This window comes from Passer domesticus, chromosome Z (genome assembly GCF_036417665.1).
Source record: "Passer domesticus isolate bPasDom1 chromosome Z, bPasDom1.hap1, whole genome shotgun sequence".
Lineage (NCBI taxonomy): Eukaryota > Metazoa > Chordata > Aves > Passeriformes > Passeridae > Passer > Passer domesticus.
In genome coordinates, this window is record NC_087512.1 from 76326330 (window position 1) to 76343571 (window position 17242).

Here is a 17242-nt window from a genome sequence, read left to right on the forward strand (position 1 = left end):
CCGTTTACTTGTCAGAGAAGAAAGTTATTAAATTCTAGTGCAGATGGAGACGCGAAGACAGAAATACTCATCATATGTGAGAAAGAGAGTGTTATGAATTTTTCAGATGGGCAAAATTTCATAGATTTTTTACAAATGTCATATACTCCCTTAATTTACATCTATGAAAATTCATAGACGCTGCCTTTTCGTGGACAATAGTCCAGCGTGTTTCATCCCCAATGATGTATGAAATACACGTACAGATTTATTTCTTTATTTTGAAAAGATAGCACAATGCGAGAGACATCCTGGCTCGGGCGCGCAGTCGCTTTCTGTCCCCGCCAGCTTCAACACGAAAAAAGCCTCTCAAAGAAGACAAACCACAGGTTTGCAGCCCCCCCGCATTGCCCACAGCTGAACAAAAGTTTTTCTCCGCTCCCTTGGAGCAAACAGATCTACCTTCCCCCCCTGCTCCTTCTCCTGGGGGGGATGAAAAACCAAACCCGCCGCTTTCCGGGCCGGCCCCGCCCGCTTCGCCGCGAAATTCTCCACTTCCCCCACCCCGGGAGGGAGCAGATCCGGCTCCGCCTCAGCCAGCCCCGCAGGAGGCGCCTCAGCCGGAGGCTCCGCCTCAGCCGGCTCCGCCTCAGCCGGCGGCTCCGCCTCAGCCGGCTCCGCCTCAGCCGGCTCCGCCCGCGGCCCCGCAGCCGCCCGAGCCAGCTCCGCCGGCTCTGATAACTGCGCCTGCGCCGCGGCACCCGGAACCGCCTCCCGCCGATCCGCCCGTGTTGCCAGGCAACGCGATCAACAACAGTGATTCCCCGGCTGTGCTGCTGTTCCCGGGAGCTGCAGGAGCTGCCTCCGTGTCTTCTCCCTCTGCATCCCAGCCGGCAACTGAATTCACAACGGTGCAGGCGGCGCCTGCGCGGGCCGACCCCGCTCCGAGCCCGCCGCCCCCGCCTGTCCCGCCGCTCCCTGCCGATCCAATTGCAGTGCATGAGCTTGCTGAGAATAGTGCTGAGCCCATGGGATCGACTCAAGAGTCAACACCAGCGCCCGTGCTGCCCGCACCGCCCACCCCAGTTGTCCCGCTGGTTTCCGAAGCTCCATCAGTCGCATCAGACCCTGCGAAGAGCCTGTCCTTCCGTGGAGGAAGCGTGGCCCTCCAGCTGACTGCAGGAGCAGTTTGGCTGGCTGTGTTTAAAATCAGTATGGTTTCTGGGTCACTTCGCGTGTGGTCGGGGGCTTCTCCCTGGGAGTTGGGGTGCCTGCCTTCCCCCGAGCGCCCCAGCAGCGTGGGGGAGTTGGCTCCTGTGGCATCTGCCTCTGGTTCCTAGCCCAGTGGGGATGGGGGTGGTGCCGAGGGGCAGAATGCAGGAGAAGTGGCATTTGCATTACAGGAGCAAGGGAAACAGAGCAAAGCAAGCATTGCTCGCTTGCTCTGGAGACAAGAAACCCTCAGATCTGGGATGACAATTCCTGAGAAAACTTCTCTTCCCGAGCTGCCGGTGTGCAGCGGTGCTGCTGGGGGGAGGAAGCATTGGGTCATTTCTGCTCTGAAGACACTGGCAGCATGGTCCTGCCAGGTTCTGAGCATGCAGAGCACGCCTCACAGGCTGGTTCTGGGCCGTTTGGCTCATTTCCCTGGGCCGGGGCCACTGCCCCGTCCAGTGCTGGTTTTGCTTTCCCCACAGGGACCTGGGCCACCATTCTGTGAGCCAGGTCTGGGTTCTCTGCTCCGCCCACCAGGACCAGGGCCACCCAAGGGTCCTAGAGACCCTCTGCTGCTGCTGTTGCTCTTCTCTCTTCTTTTGAAAAAAAAAAAAAAAAAAAAAAAAAAAAGAAAAGTGGAAAGAGCTAGCAGTTCAAAAGCATTGAAAAGTCAAAAATTAGCCTCAGCCCAAGTGGTTCAGTGAAGGGCTGTGGCCAGGGCATTCCAGAATTTTCTCTCTCAATTGTTTCATGACTGTCAATGAATTGTTTGATGACTCTTGTTTTCTTTAGCAGTTCTTTGTTTCAGAATTCTGCAAGCCTGTTTCAGGACCAAAGGGGACTTCCAGAGATGTCAAAGAAGAACATCTTCAGTCCATGGACTTTGTCCTGAAATTCAGCTGCTTGGACTTGAAACAATGAACTTTCCTTGCATGAGTTTTTGCATTTTCTTATATTTTAAGATTGTTTAAGTGATATGATAGAATTTGATGTTTGTTAAGTGAAGAATTTCCCTGAATGTTTTACAGGTGAAGAATTTCCCTGACCATTCCACATCAGCAGATGATTGAGATTTTGATTGGCAACAGATGAACCTCAAGAGGTGTTGTTCTCTCTTCTGCAAAGCCCCAGTAGAAGAGATTGCAAACATTTCTTTTTCTATTTAATTTAATAAATTTAAAAGGGTGAGATGTTGCCATGATATTTTAGAGAAAAAGCCTCTGCTAGGATTTTTCCTGTCCTGAGGAGCTGAGAGCCTCAGGAAAGAAATGTAAACAATAACTATCTGCTGCTGTGGAGTGCCACGGGTGCATCTTCCATTAGTTCATGTGGATTGTTTTCAATCAGTGACCAATCACAGCCACCTGTGTCAAGGCTGTGAGCAGTCACATGTTTTTGTTATTTCATTCCTATTCTATTCTTGTCTTTGTAGCCTTATGATCTTCCTCTCTCTGTTCTTTTAGTATAGTTGTAATGTAGTATTTTAGTATAATATATATCATAATAAATCAGCCCTCTGATGAAAATGGAGTCAAGCCTCGTGTCCTCGTCCAAGGGAACCGAGTCTAAACAAGACCACCAAACAAACAACAACAACAAAAAAAAACCCTAAAAAAAAAAACCCAAACAAAAACAGAGTACTTGAAGCATTTCAAGAAGTTCCCAGACTTAAATTTGTGCCCCAACATGACAGCCTCAAAGTCTCTGTGGCGAGTCAGGAAGCTCAGGAATGAATCTGCAGGGCTTGGATAAACATCATTGGTGTGCATCCCTCAGAGAAGAAGCAGCTCCTCAACAAGACTTCAAGGCTGAGGGGCAAAGCTTCCCCCTTCAGCTCTCCACTGTGGAGGATTTTGTGAACAGCTGGCTAGCTGACAAAGGTCACACTGATATAATACCGTTAGTTAAGCAAGAAGGAGATGGGTATAGGAGCCAGCAGTCAGTGTCTAAATCAGGCAAGGGCACTGTGCCCTTGGTGCAACATCAGGATGGGGGAGAGGATCGTTAGTTAGAAATATGAAGAAAAGATGTGGACAGCTGCAACATAGTAGCCACAAGAATTCTAAGGTAGGCGTAGTTAGCTGATAAGTAACTAACCAGTAATGAGCTCGCCTTTTGCAATGTATTGGCCTCATTAACACCAATATAAATGTATGTGCCTATCAATAAAGTTTTGAGATTTGCTGATCACTCATTGAGTGCCGCATTTCTTCCGCCAATTACCACAAACTTTGATGTGATCTTTTGCTTGAGAGAGTGTGGCAGTTGGAGGCTCCTTTATCCCTGTTTTTGGACTTGACTTAACTTTTAGTTCAGGGAGATGAAGACTCAGGCAATATAGATGGGGGTATTTCCTGCTGGATTTCTCAAGTGATGGAATGTAGGAAGGCCTTCCAGGTGGAAAGAAGTGACGGAGTGCCTGTCTCAGATGAAGAAAGCGAGGCACTGCAAGAAACCAGCATGCCAGGGAACTGCTGTCCTGGGCTCACGAGTCTGACTGACGGTGGTCCTGCAGGCCTTTGCCCATGCCTGCTCCAGCTGGGCCATCTGCAGCCAAAGCTGGAGGTGTGAGTGCAGCAAAGCTGCTGTCCAAGGAACGCAGCACAGCTGCTGTTGAGGCTGACTGTTGCCTGCAGTGTGTGGGGAGGATATTGCCGGCAGCAATTGCCGGAGAGATGCTTGAAGGCATCTCTGGACAGTGGGCTTTTGGGGGGGTCCTTCTACTTCTTGCTCGGGCGGTAAAGACTGTCCCAAGACAATGCTCTTCCCTTTGAAGTGATGAAGAGGAACCACTGAGCTCCTCAGCCTTGTTCCTCTCCTCTGCTCTCCACAGCAGCTCTGGCTGCGCCTCTGCGCTGTCTCTCATGGGCCTGTCTGAGATAGCAGCAGCTCTGAGATAGCCACCTCCTGAGAGGGCAGCCCAAGGCTCTGTTCAGAAGAGAGCTGTGCCTCAAGCCTTGAAGCAAGCCTCACAAACTCTTCTCATATAGACACCCACACTTGCAGCCTTCCAGATGCACAACTGAGAGCTGTGGGACATATGCATGCTCATGCCCTGCAGTGCCCTTTCTGAAAGGCCTCGGCTGCTTCTGAGGGAGCTGACGTGCCACTGCAGCAGCAAAAGACCTCTGGATTCAATGGGGTCCGGCAAAAAGCGTGCCTGGCATTTGCCTTGCGTGTTGCTCTGTCCAGTGGCCAGTGCCTTGGTTTGCCACCTCATCCCTGCTCTCTGCCACTGGGGCCGGGAGGGGCGGGCCCGGGGCTGTGGGGCTGTGCCGGCCCCGCTTCCCGGGCCACAGCTCCAGCTGCCGCCGCTGCCTGGGAGCGGCCCCGCTCCGGCGCCAGGGCCGAGGCGCCAGTGCCGGGCCCCATTGGCCGCTGTCGTGCCGCCGCAGGAGAGCTCCCCCCCGTGTCCCGGCTGCAGAGAGCGGCTGCCGGGGCGGTTCGCCTGGGAGTCTGAAGCGAGCATGGCCCAGGGAGCGGAGCCGAGAAATAGAGACCCAAGAGACAGGGGCAGGAAGCAGAACGGAGAGACAAGGGGAGCAAAAGAGGGCCAGGGAACGGGGCCGGAGCTGCGGGAAGGGGCAGCAGGGACAGAGGAAGAGACGCAGAATGAGCAGGAGGGAGCAGGAGAGAGCGAACGCTGGGCTGGGGCGGGATGGAGACTGTTGAAGAAGCTTTGGAGGGACAACAAAATAGAGAGCGAGTGGCGAAGAACAGGGCTATAGCGGGCAAGCAAGGGACGGGCAAGTGGCTAGAGCAACACACAAGGAGAAGCCCAGGGGCAGTTTTTGTATGCACTCCAGTAAAGCCCGAGGTGTTTTCCTGCTGCAGTGGTCGCTGCCAGCCAGCGGCAGCAGCTGGGGCTGAGGCCCGGCAAGCGGGGCCGGCACAGCTCCGCAGCCCCGTGCCCGCCCCTCAGGGCCCCGTGCGCAATGGCGGCAGCAGGGGACGAGGAGGCCGCGGGCTGCGGGCAGCGCTGCCGCCCCGCCGGGCCACACGCCGCAGGCGGCTTCAGCAGCAGCACAGGAGCTCTGGGGACACTGGTGCCACAGCTGGTGACGGGCCGCCGAGCAGCACAGTGGCGCGGAGTGGGGTAAGGGAGAGCCTGGGCGTGTGGCCCCTCAAGGAACAAAGGAGGGCCGTGTTCATCGGTGCCTCCCCTCGGGCAGGAATGGAGGGCCCGAGATGGTGTTCAGAGCCAAGGCCGAGGCAGCTGGGCAGCCTGCCTGGGTCCTACGTAGGAAGGAGATGTCACCAAGACACCCTCCAGCCTGCTCTGGCCCTCTGCTCATTATGGGCTGCGGCCTTCACGGTGGGCAGTGATGTGTGCTTGATTCCAGAGCCGAGATTCCAGATTCCATGGGCCGAGTTTCTGCAGCTTGTCAGCTGCATAGGACTCTTACGAGCCTTGGAGAGAGACCCGAAGGGTGGAAATCTGTCAGTGCCTCTTTGCTTGCAGCTGGAAACACCTGGGGGTTAAGTGGTGCTTCAGGGACAACTGTACCAAAGGTGCTCTAGAAGGCTGTCCAAGAGCTTCTGAGCGTAGGTTGCCTGGCACACATAAGTCATGCATATTTATTTGCCAGAAGAGCTGCTCGGCTAAAAGGCCAGCAGTGTTACCTGATATCTGCAGCAACCAAGACATTTGTGTGTGTCCCGTGGCGGTGCCTGATGGTGTCCGAGGACAAGGCAGAGGGAGCTCAGGGGCTCTGGATGACTGCTTGAGGGATCTGGGGCACATGTGGTATTTTCTTCCGCCACGTGCAGTGAGCCAGACCCAGGAAGGCTCTAGAGGTGAATGGCCGGCAGCCTGGTGTTCCCAGCAACAGTGTGGGAGTTTGAGCGTGGGTTACTCTACAGGACAGCAGGCCTGATGGTGGCACATGGGCTACATCGGCCTCAAAGGGAAAAAGGCTCTTGGCTCCAGAGTTAGCAGGGCTCCTTGAGAGAGCTTTAAGTAGCATTGGAAGTGGAAAAGGGAGTAAAGCAGGCTGACGGGGGAGATGCGTCAGCACTGCACAGCCATGTTTGCGTGACAGTGGAGGATGGAAGCAGTGCTGCCATCAAGGGTCATGAAAGTGTAGCAGAAGTCATGGGAAAAGCAGGTTTTTGCCACAATTCTTTCAGACAAAAATACTACCAAAGAAACACTCTTGAATTTGGGCTTTTTACAGCAGCCTTCATCCAGGTCTTCTTCTAGGGAATTTCGGAGGAATAAGACATGAGTGCCTCTGCATTCCCATGCACAATGCTGCCTCCAAAATACTCCAGCCCTTCTCCATTTGGCTCCTTCCATTCCTGTGCAGAAGAAGGAAATTCAGTAGAGGGGAGGTGCAGGAATTCACAGGCAACGTGGGTGTACACTGGGGCCTTCACAGCCATCACTTTGTTATGAGGTCACAGAGCTCTGTTTGATGTCACGTTCCAGAGCCCCACTGTGCTCTTCAGTGCTCGCTCTGGGCAACACTGCAGCAGCAGCAGCAGCAGCAGCAGCAGCAGCAGCAGAGTGTTGCTAGCAGGGGGGATCATGGTCCTGAGCCGCTACCTCCTGCTGCTCTTTCTCGTGGCCCTGCCAGCCCAGAATGCCCAGAGTGCTGCAGCAGCTGGGCAGGGAGCAGGTAGGCAGGCAGGGGCCAGCACACAGCCCTGGCTGGCAGCAGCGGGGCCGGGAGCAGGGATGGCTGAGCCAGGAAGGCAGCACGGGGCAGGCAGAGGGGCAGAGGCTCCAGGGGAGGTGTGAGGGGCTGCAGCTGCTTTAGGGTGCAGCATGGAGAGAGCTTCCTAAGGAGCAAGGATGTGGGGAGGGTCGGGTCAGGCCCGGAAGCTCAGCACCAGTTCTCCATCACTCAGCAGTGGCTGTCCGTCCCTCCGCTCTGGTTGTCCAGCCTTCTGGCCCGGCTCCAGGGCTGACCCGCACACAGATCGTGTGGGCACGCCACAGCTTTTCCCTTCATGTGGGAGCTGCCAGCTCAGTGTCCCAAGGGCAGCCAGACCCCCCTGCAGCTGTGAGGATGCAGACCTGCCTGAGCGTGCCCGAGCAGTGCCTCCCACATCCAGGCCTTGAGGTGTGCCCATCAGGGCAGTGCACGTGATGGTAACTTCTTGTGGGTTGTAACTACTTTGGTTGTAGTTGTGGACACAGAGAGTGCTCTTTCAGCCCCTGAGCGAGGGGCAGATACCATGCTGACTCCGAGCTGGTACCTCAAGCGTGAGTAGTCAGTCTGTCCTGCCTTTACAAAAAGGAGCGCCCCTTTTCCCTGTTTTATTCACGAGAAAAATACTGTCATAGGTTAACGTGCTTTTGTAAATCTGACAATAGGGATGAACGATGACAAGGTTCCTGAAGAGTTCCCTGAAGGATTGCCGGATGTTCCAGAGGAGCTCCTGGCAGCCTTGCATGAAGCCCCATCTGGTTAGTATATCCCACTCTGTTAACCCTGGCAGCCGGGAAGCTGAGCTTTTGCTTCCTGTAGGCATGTGCTGTATCCTGGACAGCCAGAAGCACTCAGTCAGAGTCTTGCTGCAGGCCCACTCCATTTCACACCTCCTGCAGGGAGCCCTAGAAATGGTCCAGCACAGCCTCTGCTCGCAGCTGTGCTTCCAGATGACTGCCAGGGGCTTCTCCAGCTGCTGCTGCAGTTGTAGCATTCCTGGCCAGGGCTGCTCTGTGCAGACATTGGCATCCAGATCTTGGGCAAAGGCCAGTGCTGAATTTGGGTTCGCCACACGCTCAGCACAGCATGGAAGCAGCAATGACATCAGAGCAAGCCTTGGCTGCCCCTTGCAAAGCTCAGGCTCAGGGATGGCTTGAAGCTGGAGTCCAAGGGTGAGGGGGAACCTGAAGGTACTCCTTCTGTGGGTCATTTGGTTGATTAAGTCTTGGCTGGTTTGGGTCTGCACTTCTTGTTGCACTGCAGAAAATCCAGCTGTCGATTCCTCCTGTCTTGGGGGGGGACAGCGGCCTCGTCAGCGCTGCTTGCCGGAATGCCCAGGCCATGGTACCCTGCTTGTGCTGAGGGGCAGTGGCTTCTGGTTAATGTGTGCAATGTTTTTTTTTTCTGAAGAGACAGATTCTGAGACTGTGCCGGAGACCTTAGCTGTGGAAGAAAGTGACAGTGTGCCAGGCTCACATGAAAAAAGAGAACCAATAGAGGACACCAGGACACTTGCTGAGCCTGAGGAATATTCAGGTGAGTGCTTGCTAGGTGCTGTCTTGGGCAAAGAGCAGCATTTCTGCTGCATCCCTGCAGTGCTCTCCATGGGTGAATTGCAGGTGCCCAGCACACAGCCCGGGCCTGCAGCCCGGAGGACTAGATGGGGCAGTGCTGCTCCCTGGCACACCCTGGGCTCTTGTGCATGAGAGCTTGATGGGATCCCTCTTGGTCCCTGATGCTAAGACACCAGAGCCAGAGGAAGCCATCTCTGAAGACAGCATCAGATGTCAGTTCTGATCCACTAGCAGTGCCAGTCCTTGGGCATCTGAAGCACACTGTGGGGTTATGCCTAGTGCAGAGCACAAACGCTGACTCTTGCATTGTCTCTTCTCCTGCCAGGGTCATCCGGTGGGCAAAAAGCCCAGACTGCTGGACACCGTGACCCGAGCAAGTACTACATCCTAGTAGGGACAGTAGCAGCCTCAGCTTTGCTTCTGCTTGGGGCAGTGTCTGGCTATCTAGTCATGCATCAGCTGCTGAAGAGAGACAGGTGAGTTATTAATTGCTGCCATTGGCAAGGAAGTCTTTGCAGCATGCAGGAGTGCCCAGGCGGCTCCTAGCAGGGCTCTGAGGAAACTGTGCTCCAAATTCCTATCTGTGAGGAGTCTTCTTGGAAATCTGTTTCTACAGGAGGAGCCAGGAGGACAAAGAGGCAACAGGACAGGACTGGGACTCTTCCTGGGAAAGCTGTGGTCAGCCTAGAGGTGAAGCAGAGTCAGGAGAAGGAGCGGGAAGCGGCGAGAGAGCCCAAGGCAACGGGTTCAGGGACAGCTGCCACCTGTTTCCTGAGCTCTTTGCAGCAGAGCTCGCCCAGCTGTACAAGAACATGAGCGCATACCCGTCACCTCTGCCCACCTGCTCCTTCTGTGCTCTGGCTGACAACGCCTCTTCACGGGACCACTGGATTTCCCTGGAGTCACCTCAGCCCACAGCATCCTCTTAGCCCTCCTACCAATACCTGCAGGACTACTATCTGTTAGAGGATGATGATTAGTGATAGTGATAGCCATAAATAGTGATAGCCATAAATAGTGATAGTGGTAGTGATTCTTTTAGTGATAGTGATAGGGACACTTGATATTAGAGGGTGGTGGTTGTTTTAATGATAGTGATAGTTAATATTAGAGGATAGTGATGGTTTTAATGATAGCGTTAGTTAATATTAGGGGATAGTGATGGTTTTAATGATAGCGTTACTTGATATTAGAGGAGGGTGATTGTATTAGTGATAGTGATAGTCATAAATAGTGATAGTGGTAGTGATTCTTTTAGTGCTAGTGATAGGGATACTTGATATTAGAGGGTGGTGGTTGTTTTAATGATAGTGATAGTTAATATTAGAGGATAGTGATTGTTTTAATGATAGCGTTCTTTGATATTAGAGGACAGTGATTGTATTAGCGATAGTGATTGTTAATATTGGAGGATGGTGATTGTTTTTGTGATAGTGGTACATTTAGTGATAGTGATACTTGGTATTAGCAGACAATGATTGTTTTCTTGATCTTGATAAATAAATATTTTTCCAAAAGCAGTAAGTTCTTGCCTGCTGCGGCTGTTTCTGTTGGGGCAGAACGCACAGAGCTGGGAGCAGGGCTGGGGCTGTGACAAGGAGCTCTGAGAAACTTGCACTGCAGTACAGGAGCTGCTTGTGCCACCTCAGCCTGCTTTCCCAGCAGTGGCCGTTCACAAAGCTTTCCTGCACCAGCACGGGGACACGCTGGCTAGCAGTGACATGCAGAAACTTCTCTGGGAGCTCATTTGGGATGCTGCCCTGAATCAGGAAGGTCTGGGCAGAGAGGGAAAGATGTTCTGCCAGGGATGGCTGTCCAGCAGTGAGCACATCAAGGAGACCCGAGGTGGTGACTTAGGTCGTGGCAGTCCCTCCCTGAAGAGCTTCAAGAGAGGAGCATCAAGGAGCAGAAGGCTGGAGCCGGGCTGTGTGAGAGGGGAAGGAATGTCCTATCAATCACAGGAGCCTTCTTAAAAATTAGATGGATAACAGTGAATATAATTATAATAAAAATTACAGTCTTGTCGCACGCAGTATGGGAAAAAAGCCCAGAGCTGGAATGCAACAGAGAACTTTTGTGGAGGATTTTGTGAACAGCTAGCTAGTTGACAAAGGTCACACTGATATAATAGCGTTAGTTAAGCAAGAAGGAGATGAGGATAGGAGTCAGCAGTCAATGTCCAAACCTGGCAAGGGCACTGTGCCCTTGGTGCAACATCAGGATGGGGGAGAGGATCGTTAGTTAGAAATATGAAGAAAAGATGTGGACAGCTGCAACATAGTAGCCACAAGAATGCTAAGGTAGGCGTAGTTAGCTGATAAGTAACTAACCAATAATGAGCTTGTCTTTTGCAATACGTATTGGCCTCATTAACACAAATATAAATGTAGGTGCCTATCAATAAAGTTTTGAGATTTGCTGATCACTCATATTAAGTGCCGCATTTCTTCCGCCGATTACCCCAGGCCTCAACCCACTACTTTTATCCCAGCAAGTACAGCGAGACAAGAGCACTCCTTTAGATCCAATGCATTGAATTCAGCAAAGCCTCCCCAGCCACTCCCAGCTGAGATGTTCAGGAATCAAAGGAGGAAGCTCCACCATGATTTCATTGGCAGTAATGGGGACACGCCTCTGGAAGTGCTGCCAGCTGAGCCAGGGGCTGGGCCTGGGGGGGACTCCTGTGCCCCCATTGCTCTCTCAGGGCAAATGCCGTGTGTGCAACACCACGGAAATGTAACGAACATTGCCTCAGGGATTTCATACAGACAAAAAGGCAAAATGGAACAAACTTTGGTTTAATGATAAAGACAGATCATGTCTCAACAAAGACAAAATGTGAAAAGTTGAAGCATAGATACACCAAACCTCTTACATTTATTGCTAAATCTAACACTACTAATACATCTTGAATAATACTTATATATCTTAGCTAATAAACAGAGAGATTCCTATCATGTAAACTAATAGAAGAATAAAGAATCCTAAAAACTTGAAAAACAATATTATTTCTATCTAGTCCTCTTGACGCCTAACTCTTGCTAGCCTGGGGCAAATGCAGGGCTAATTTGGACTTTTGTTCTTGGGGAGAGGCTGTGCATCCTTGCGTGGGCGATGTCTTCTTCTGTGCTTGTTCCTCTCCTTGATGGTTTCAAACTCCCTGGAAGACAGGAAACAAACCATCCATTGTTAACTTCATACACACCATTAAGCCAAGTGCCGAGATCTCCCTTTTTGGATGAATTTCCATCTTTTCAGGCTGTGACACATTTATAAAGTGATCAGCACTGTGAGTCTGATCGTTCTGGTTCCAATTCTTTGAAATGTCTTCCTCCTTTTGCTTCCTCCTAGGTTTAATTGGATCAGCAGCATCAAAGCAAGCTTTGATGCATGTGTTCCTGCTTGTATGAACTGTGTCTTGTTGGGGCATGGCAAGGTTTCACTGGGAATGCTGGGTTTGAACGAAGCTGTTTGGGTTTCAAGTGGGCTGTAAGCTTGAGCACGGCTGCCGGGGCGATCCTGCAAGTGGCCTCAGCTTGCCCTGTGGTGCCTTTGGAAAGGGTCAGCGTGCTTTAGGCCAAAGGGGCAGCTGGGAGCAGAAGGAGGAGGAGCTCGCGCACCGTTGGCACTGCCCGCACGGAAAGGGGCCTCCCGCCGGCTGGGGCGGCTGGCGCGGTTGGCAGCAGGGACACTCCGCGCTGCCAGCCCGCTTGCGGCTTCTCTTCCCGGTCTCCCCAGTCTCCTTCCTGGGAGGGCTTTTCCTCCTCTTCCGTTTGCCCGCAGTCTGGAAATCAAAGAATCCTTATCAGTGGTTCCTTCCTCTCAGAAAGCTGGAATTCACAGCATCCACCCCAAAAATCTATTGGCCTAAGCAAATTCTTCCAAACCCAGAAGAGCTGAGAAAAGGGCTGGATATGGCAGTGGGCTGCGGCAGGCTGCCAACCCAGCACTTGGAGGAAAATACTCCTACAGCTCTAAGGGGGTGGGATAAATACGTGCCTATCTCTAGTTCTACATGTCTTATTTCTACCTCTCTGCCTAACATCTATTTATCTCTGGTTTTCCTCCCCACATGTCTAGGGCATGGATTGTACATTCAATCACACTAGTGAAGACACATGATTACCCATTTTCTGCTACCCAAAATAATCTCTCTCTCTCCCTCTCTCTGTCTCTCTCTGTGAAGCAAATTGCTGTTTGCTGGTAAGGAAAGTATTAAAGGTGCCATAGCACCGGCAGCTCCTTCTTGAGGATACGCTGGGGTGCTACAAAAGGTCTCTAAAATTTGGCAGCATCTCCATGAAGGCAGCCCAGATGGCTGATGTTAGCAAGCAGTGGGGAATGAAGGGTCTGATAGGAATCTGAGGGTGCCAGCCTTTGAGAAACCGATTTGTAGAGAGTCAAAGCCCATTTTGGTGGCGGTGCTGCTTCGTTTGGTCAAGGTTATGCTCCACAATTCTGTATTTCAGGGCAGCAGCACAAGAAAGCCCCGGGCAGCACCTGCTGCGCCTCTCCTGCTGCGTGGGACCAAGGGAGCCAGGCAAAGCGGTGTCTGGCATGGCTTGCCGCAGGGTTTGTGCCCTTCTGCCAGTTTCTTGACCCTGCTGGCATGTCTGGATTTTCTTCCCACTCACCTGAGCAAGAGTGCTGCTGGCAAGTTTCTGCTCTTTTTTCCAGCAGTAGTAGTACTCCACACACTGTGCCACGGTCTTACTTGGGATCTGTTGTGAAAAGCAAAAGAAGGAATCTGAAACGGCCGTCCTGTAGGGTGCATTGGAGAACAATGAGAATACAGAGTAAAGTAGGAATTAAAGTCATGGAGAAAATTGAGGAGGGTGTAAAATGAAATCAATATGCAGGAGTCAGAGAGGCATTATGCAATGTAATAAACCGAGTCTTATGCTACGTGGTAACACATATAATGCACAGATCAACACCAAGTCCCTCTAGCAGAGTTCTTCTTTGCCCCGTTCACTGCAGTTATCCCAGCACAAGGTGTTGTGGAAGCAACAGCACACCTGGGAGACAAGTCTGACAGAACAGAGCTTTGTCTTCCAAAACAGCCTGGAGAGAAGGGCTGCAGAGGCAGGATCACCATTTTCACGCAGGCCTTCCATGTCCTGTTCTGTGACTACTTTAACAGTTTTGGTACTTGAGAAGAGAGGGACATAGGTGCAGTATTTGGTACCAGCAATAATTAACATGTCCCTTCTGATGATCTGCCAAGGTGAGGTATGTCCTGTGGCTTTACCTGCTTCTGGATGAGATGGAAATCCTTGCCGTAGGTGTGGAAAGCCTTTTGGAAGGCCTCCTTCTCCTCAGCTGTCCATCTATCAGAGCCTGGCAAGAAAAAGCAGCAGCTGAATTGATCCCTCTAGCCCCTTGAAGCAGATCCCACTGGCTGCCGAAAGCAAGCTGGCTCCAGCTGTCATTCACGTGTGTGCGTGTCTGCTCCCTCAGAAGGGGATGAAGACGAGAGCAGGCATTCCCCAGGGAAAAAAGCATGGAAAACGAGTCAAGCTGAAGGAGTAGATGCTGGTGCTTTCCCCATCCCCAGAGAAGACGAGATCTTGTGCTAGTTTAAAGCACAACTAATTGAAGCAGAAATGCTTGACACGGCCATTAAGGGCACGGCAGCATGTGTCAGTGAAGGAAGAAGCTGGGCTTAGGTTACCTGCGTAATGATAATCAGCCAAGGGATGGTCTTGAGCTGTTGGAGGCCCCCCCGAGAGCAACATCTCCAGAGCCTCCTGCAAGATGCAAGGGAAAAAGGCTTGAGCTGCCCCACAACACAAAAAAGGAGCCAAATCCCACCCATGCTGCTTTCAGCTGCTTTGCCTCTTCAGCTGAGGATTCAGGCCACTGCCTCTCATATGGGTCAAAGACTGTGCTTTGCTCCCAGTCCCTCGTTTCTGCTGCCCAGCCCTTGGCTCCTGCTCCCCAAGGGTAGCATTTTCCTCTCCAACTCCATGATTTTGCTCCTCCTGCACCCCAAATTGCCTCAGCTGACTGCGGCTTCTGGGAATTGCCCCTCAAAATGTCTTCGAGAACACAGATCTCCAGGAGGTTTTCAAGGCAGCAGGCTGCAGGACCCTGCGCCGCTGCCTCCAGGAGAGATCTTGTCCCTGCTGGAGCCATTTGGGCTCAGCCCTGCCGCAGCTGGACTAGACACAGCAGGCAGCGAGGGCTCTGCTGCTTGTGAACTCCCTTCTTCAAGGAGCAGCCAGGAAAGGCTGTCCCGCTGCCCGGGCCTTATCAATTCCCTGCCCACTCTTGCCCGCGCCCAAACAGCCGCTTCCTACCGGAACGCTGCCACGAGCCTGGTGCAGGCAGTGCAGGGCGAGCTCCAGCTGAGCTGCTGCCCCGGGAAGGCCACGGGAGCTGGCCATGTCCAACAGTTCTCTGACTGCAAGCACAACAAAAACCCACCCAAAGTCAGTCTTGAGCCAGCAAAGTGGAAGGCTTTCCATACAAGGCAGAAGGAAAGCACAAGAGCTAAAGCCTGCAGCTTGGAGAGCACGAAAGGGAGAGCAAAGCAAGGGGCAGCTGAAGCTAGGGCCCACCTAGTGCTGCCTCTCCCTTCCAAGCAGCTTTTGGCATAAGGAGTGGGGGCCAATCTCCGCTCTTCCAGTGGCACATGCCTCTGAACCATTTGGAGAGCAGCACAGTTGCTCTTTTTCCTGCTCGGCTGCAGAAGCAGAGCATTGTCCTTACCCCTACCACTTCCACAAGGGAAGATGGGCATGACAAGGAGAGAAGCAGAGCCTGCCAAAAGCTGCCTTTTTACCCAAAAACCAGCATTTTACATGCCTGACTATCTCAGGAGTGGAAGGAAAGCTAGACAGCTACCTCTGTCCGGTTTTTCCAGGTCAGGGTCATCTTCCTCCAAGGGCTTCCAGACCAGGGTTGCAGGCTCTTCATCCTCACTTGGCGGCCCGGTCTGCAGCTCAGGGAGCTCGGCCTGAAAGTCACTGCCAACATTGATGTGTCTAGAGGAAGAAGGAGGTGGACGTAAGAAAGGCAAGTGGTCAAGAGACACCTGGTGTGCAGCCACAGCCTTGGACCAATCCCACCCTGACTCTGAAAGAGCAGTTGTCCTGCTCGCCATTCCTCAAGTTTGCTGTCCTTTAACCCTAGGCCAAAACTCACGGCTTAGTGAGGACTCTTGCTTTCCTTTTCATTGTGCCTCTCCTTTCCACCTGAAAGAGATCAAAACAACGCTCCAGATGAAACTCATTCTGCCAAGATGTGTCGGTAGCCTTGCTTCTCATCCTCACCACTGAAAACCCCAAGCTCCTCTGTCCCAGCTCCTCTCCATTAGGTGTCATTGCTGTGTTTTTCACTTGGAATGTCTGAGGCAGGTCCCTCTAGCAGTCTGCAGCTTCCTGAAGAAGGAAAGCTGAAGGGCAGGCACTAGAGTGCCGTGAGTCTTGGGGCCAGTGAGAAGAGCCAAGAGAAAGGCATGGAAGATGCACTACTGCAGGCTTGGGTTGGATGGAAGGAAAAGGTTCTTCAGCCAGAGGGGGCTTGGGCACTGGAACTGCCTCCCCAGGGAAGGACTCCCAGCACCAAGGCTGAGAGAGCTCCAAAAGTCTTTGGACACTGCTCTTGGGCACAGGCTGGGATTCCTGAGGCTGTCCTGAGCAGACCCAGGTGCTGGGCTCCATGATCTTTGGGAGTCCCTTCCAGCCCAGAAAATGCTGTGATACTGTTATTGTGTTCCTGAGAAGCACCACTCAAGAGGGCATCTCACAGCTGCCTCTGACCGTGAGGCAGAGCCAGCCCTACACACATTGAACAACACAGACAAATCTATGGCAATATCTCTCTGGAAAAGAGATGCAAGGCAGGTGGGAAAAAATTAAAAAAACTATGAAAATAGAATATTGTTCCAGTGTCTGGAAGTGATGTAAGTATGTGAGTACAAAAGAATTGCTGCAACCAGATCATTTTGGAGGATGAAAGCCAGTATTGCAGGACAAGCCCAGCAAACTGCTTCCATGCTCTGATGGGCAGGCATCCCAGAGGAGAAGTCCCATCCTTCTGGTTTTTGAAGCTTTGCAGCAGGTGTGACCAGAGTGAGGGCGTAACAGGATTAGTGGACACTGAACCCCTGAATTCCTTCGGAATGACCAGTTGGTTTTGGGGTCACCACAACGTAGTTTTAGGACTTAAATGGGTGCCACGAACTTCTAATCAGGCGATCAGTAAAGGAGAATCTACAAGTGCACCGTGACAGCTCCCTACGTCCTCTATGGAAAGGTCTGTATTTCCCCTGGAGGCAGCATTATTCCTGGAGAAGTTGCAGCCTGCTTTCATGTGCAACCTCATCTGGGGAAAGTGACCACACGCTGTGTCTGTGGTGGTTGGTTGCAGAGCCAGCTGGAGCCTCCTGCTGTTCTGTGAGTGCTTTGGGGCCCACGGGGATTTTCTTACCTTGCACAGTGCCAAAGTGCTGTGGGGATGCCTGGCGGCAGACGAGGAGATGAGGATGTCGCTGCAGAAGCCAGCTGTGGCGCTGAGTGCAGAAGGTGGCTGCTGAGGGACAGCCCAGGAGCAGATGCTGCAGCTGCTGCTCCAGCGCTGCTCCACCAGTGTTCCACCAACGGCCGCAGGAGCAGCAGACAAGGGCAGTTGCTACGGGCACAGCCCAACATTCCATGCAGAACCCCAGGGGAACCATGGGACAGAAACAGGGACAGGCCAACTTTGCCCCTTCTACTTCTTCTGCTGCAAGTTTGCTCTGAGGAGCTCCCCATTGGGGCTTTTCCCCTCAGTCCTCTGGACATGGAAAAGCAGAGCTGGGACAGCTCTGGC

General features: G+C 52.5%; 1 protein-coding gene and 1 long non-coding RNA gene across 2 annotated transcripts; one reads left to right on the forward strand and one right to left on the reverse strand.

Moving 5' to 3' along the window:
- Nucleotides 1-7340: 7340 nt before the first annotated feature.
- Nucleotides 7341-10674, forward strand: LOC135290458 (uncharacterized). The gene is made up of 5 exons (XM_064404376.1): nucleotides 7341-7405; nucleotides 7517-7609; nucleotides 8262-8387; nucleotides 8751-8901; nucleotides 9042-10674. Exons 1-5 carry the CDS (start codon nucleotides 7378-7380, stop codon nucleotides 9352-9354), a joined length of 711 nt encoding a protein of 236 aa, XP_064260446.1. The 5' UTR covers nucleotides 7341-7377; the 3' UTR covers nucleotides 9355-10674.
- Nucleotides 10675-12140: 1466 nt separating this feature from the next.
- Nucleotides 12141-13777, reverse strand: LOC135290007 (uncharacterized). The gene is made up of 3 exons (XR_010352765.1): nucleotides 13677-13777; nucleotides 13060-13146; nucleotides 12141-12209 (listed from the first exon to the last, which is right to left on the reverse strand). It is a non-coding gene; the product is annotated as an uncharacterized LOC135290007 (long non-coding RNA).
- Nucleotides 13778-17242: the final 3465 nt, after the last annotated feature.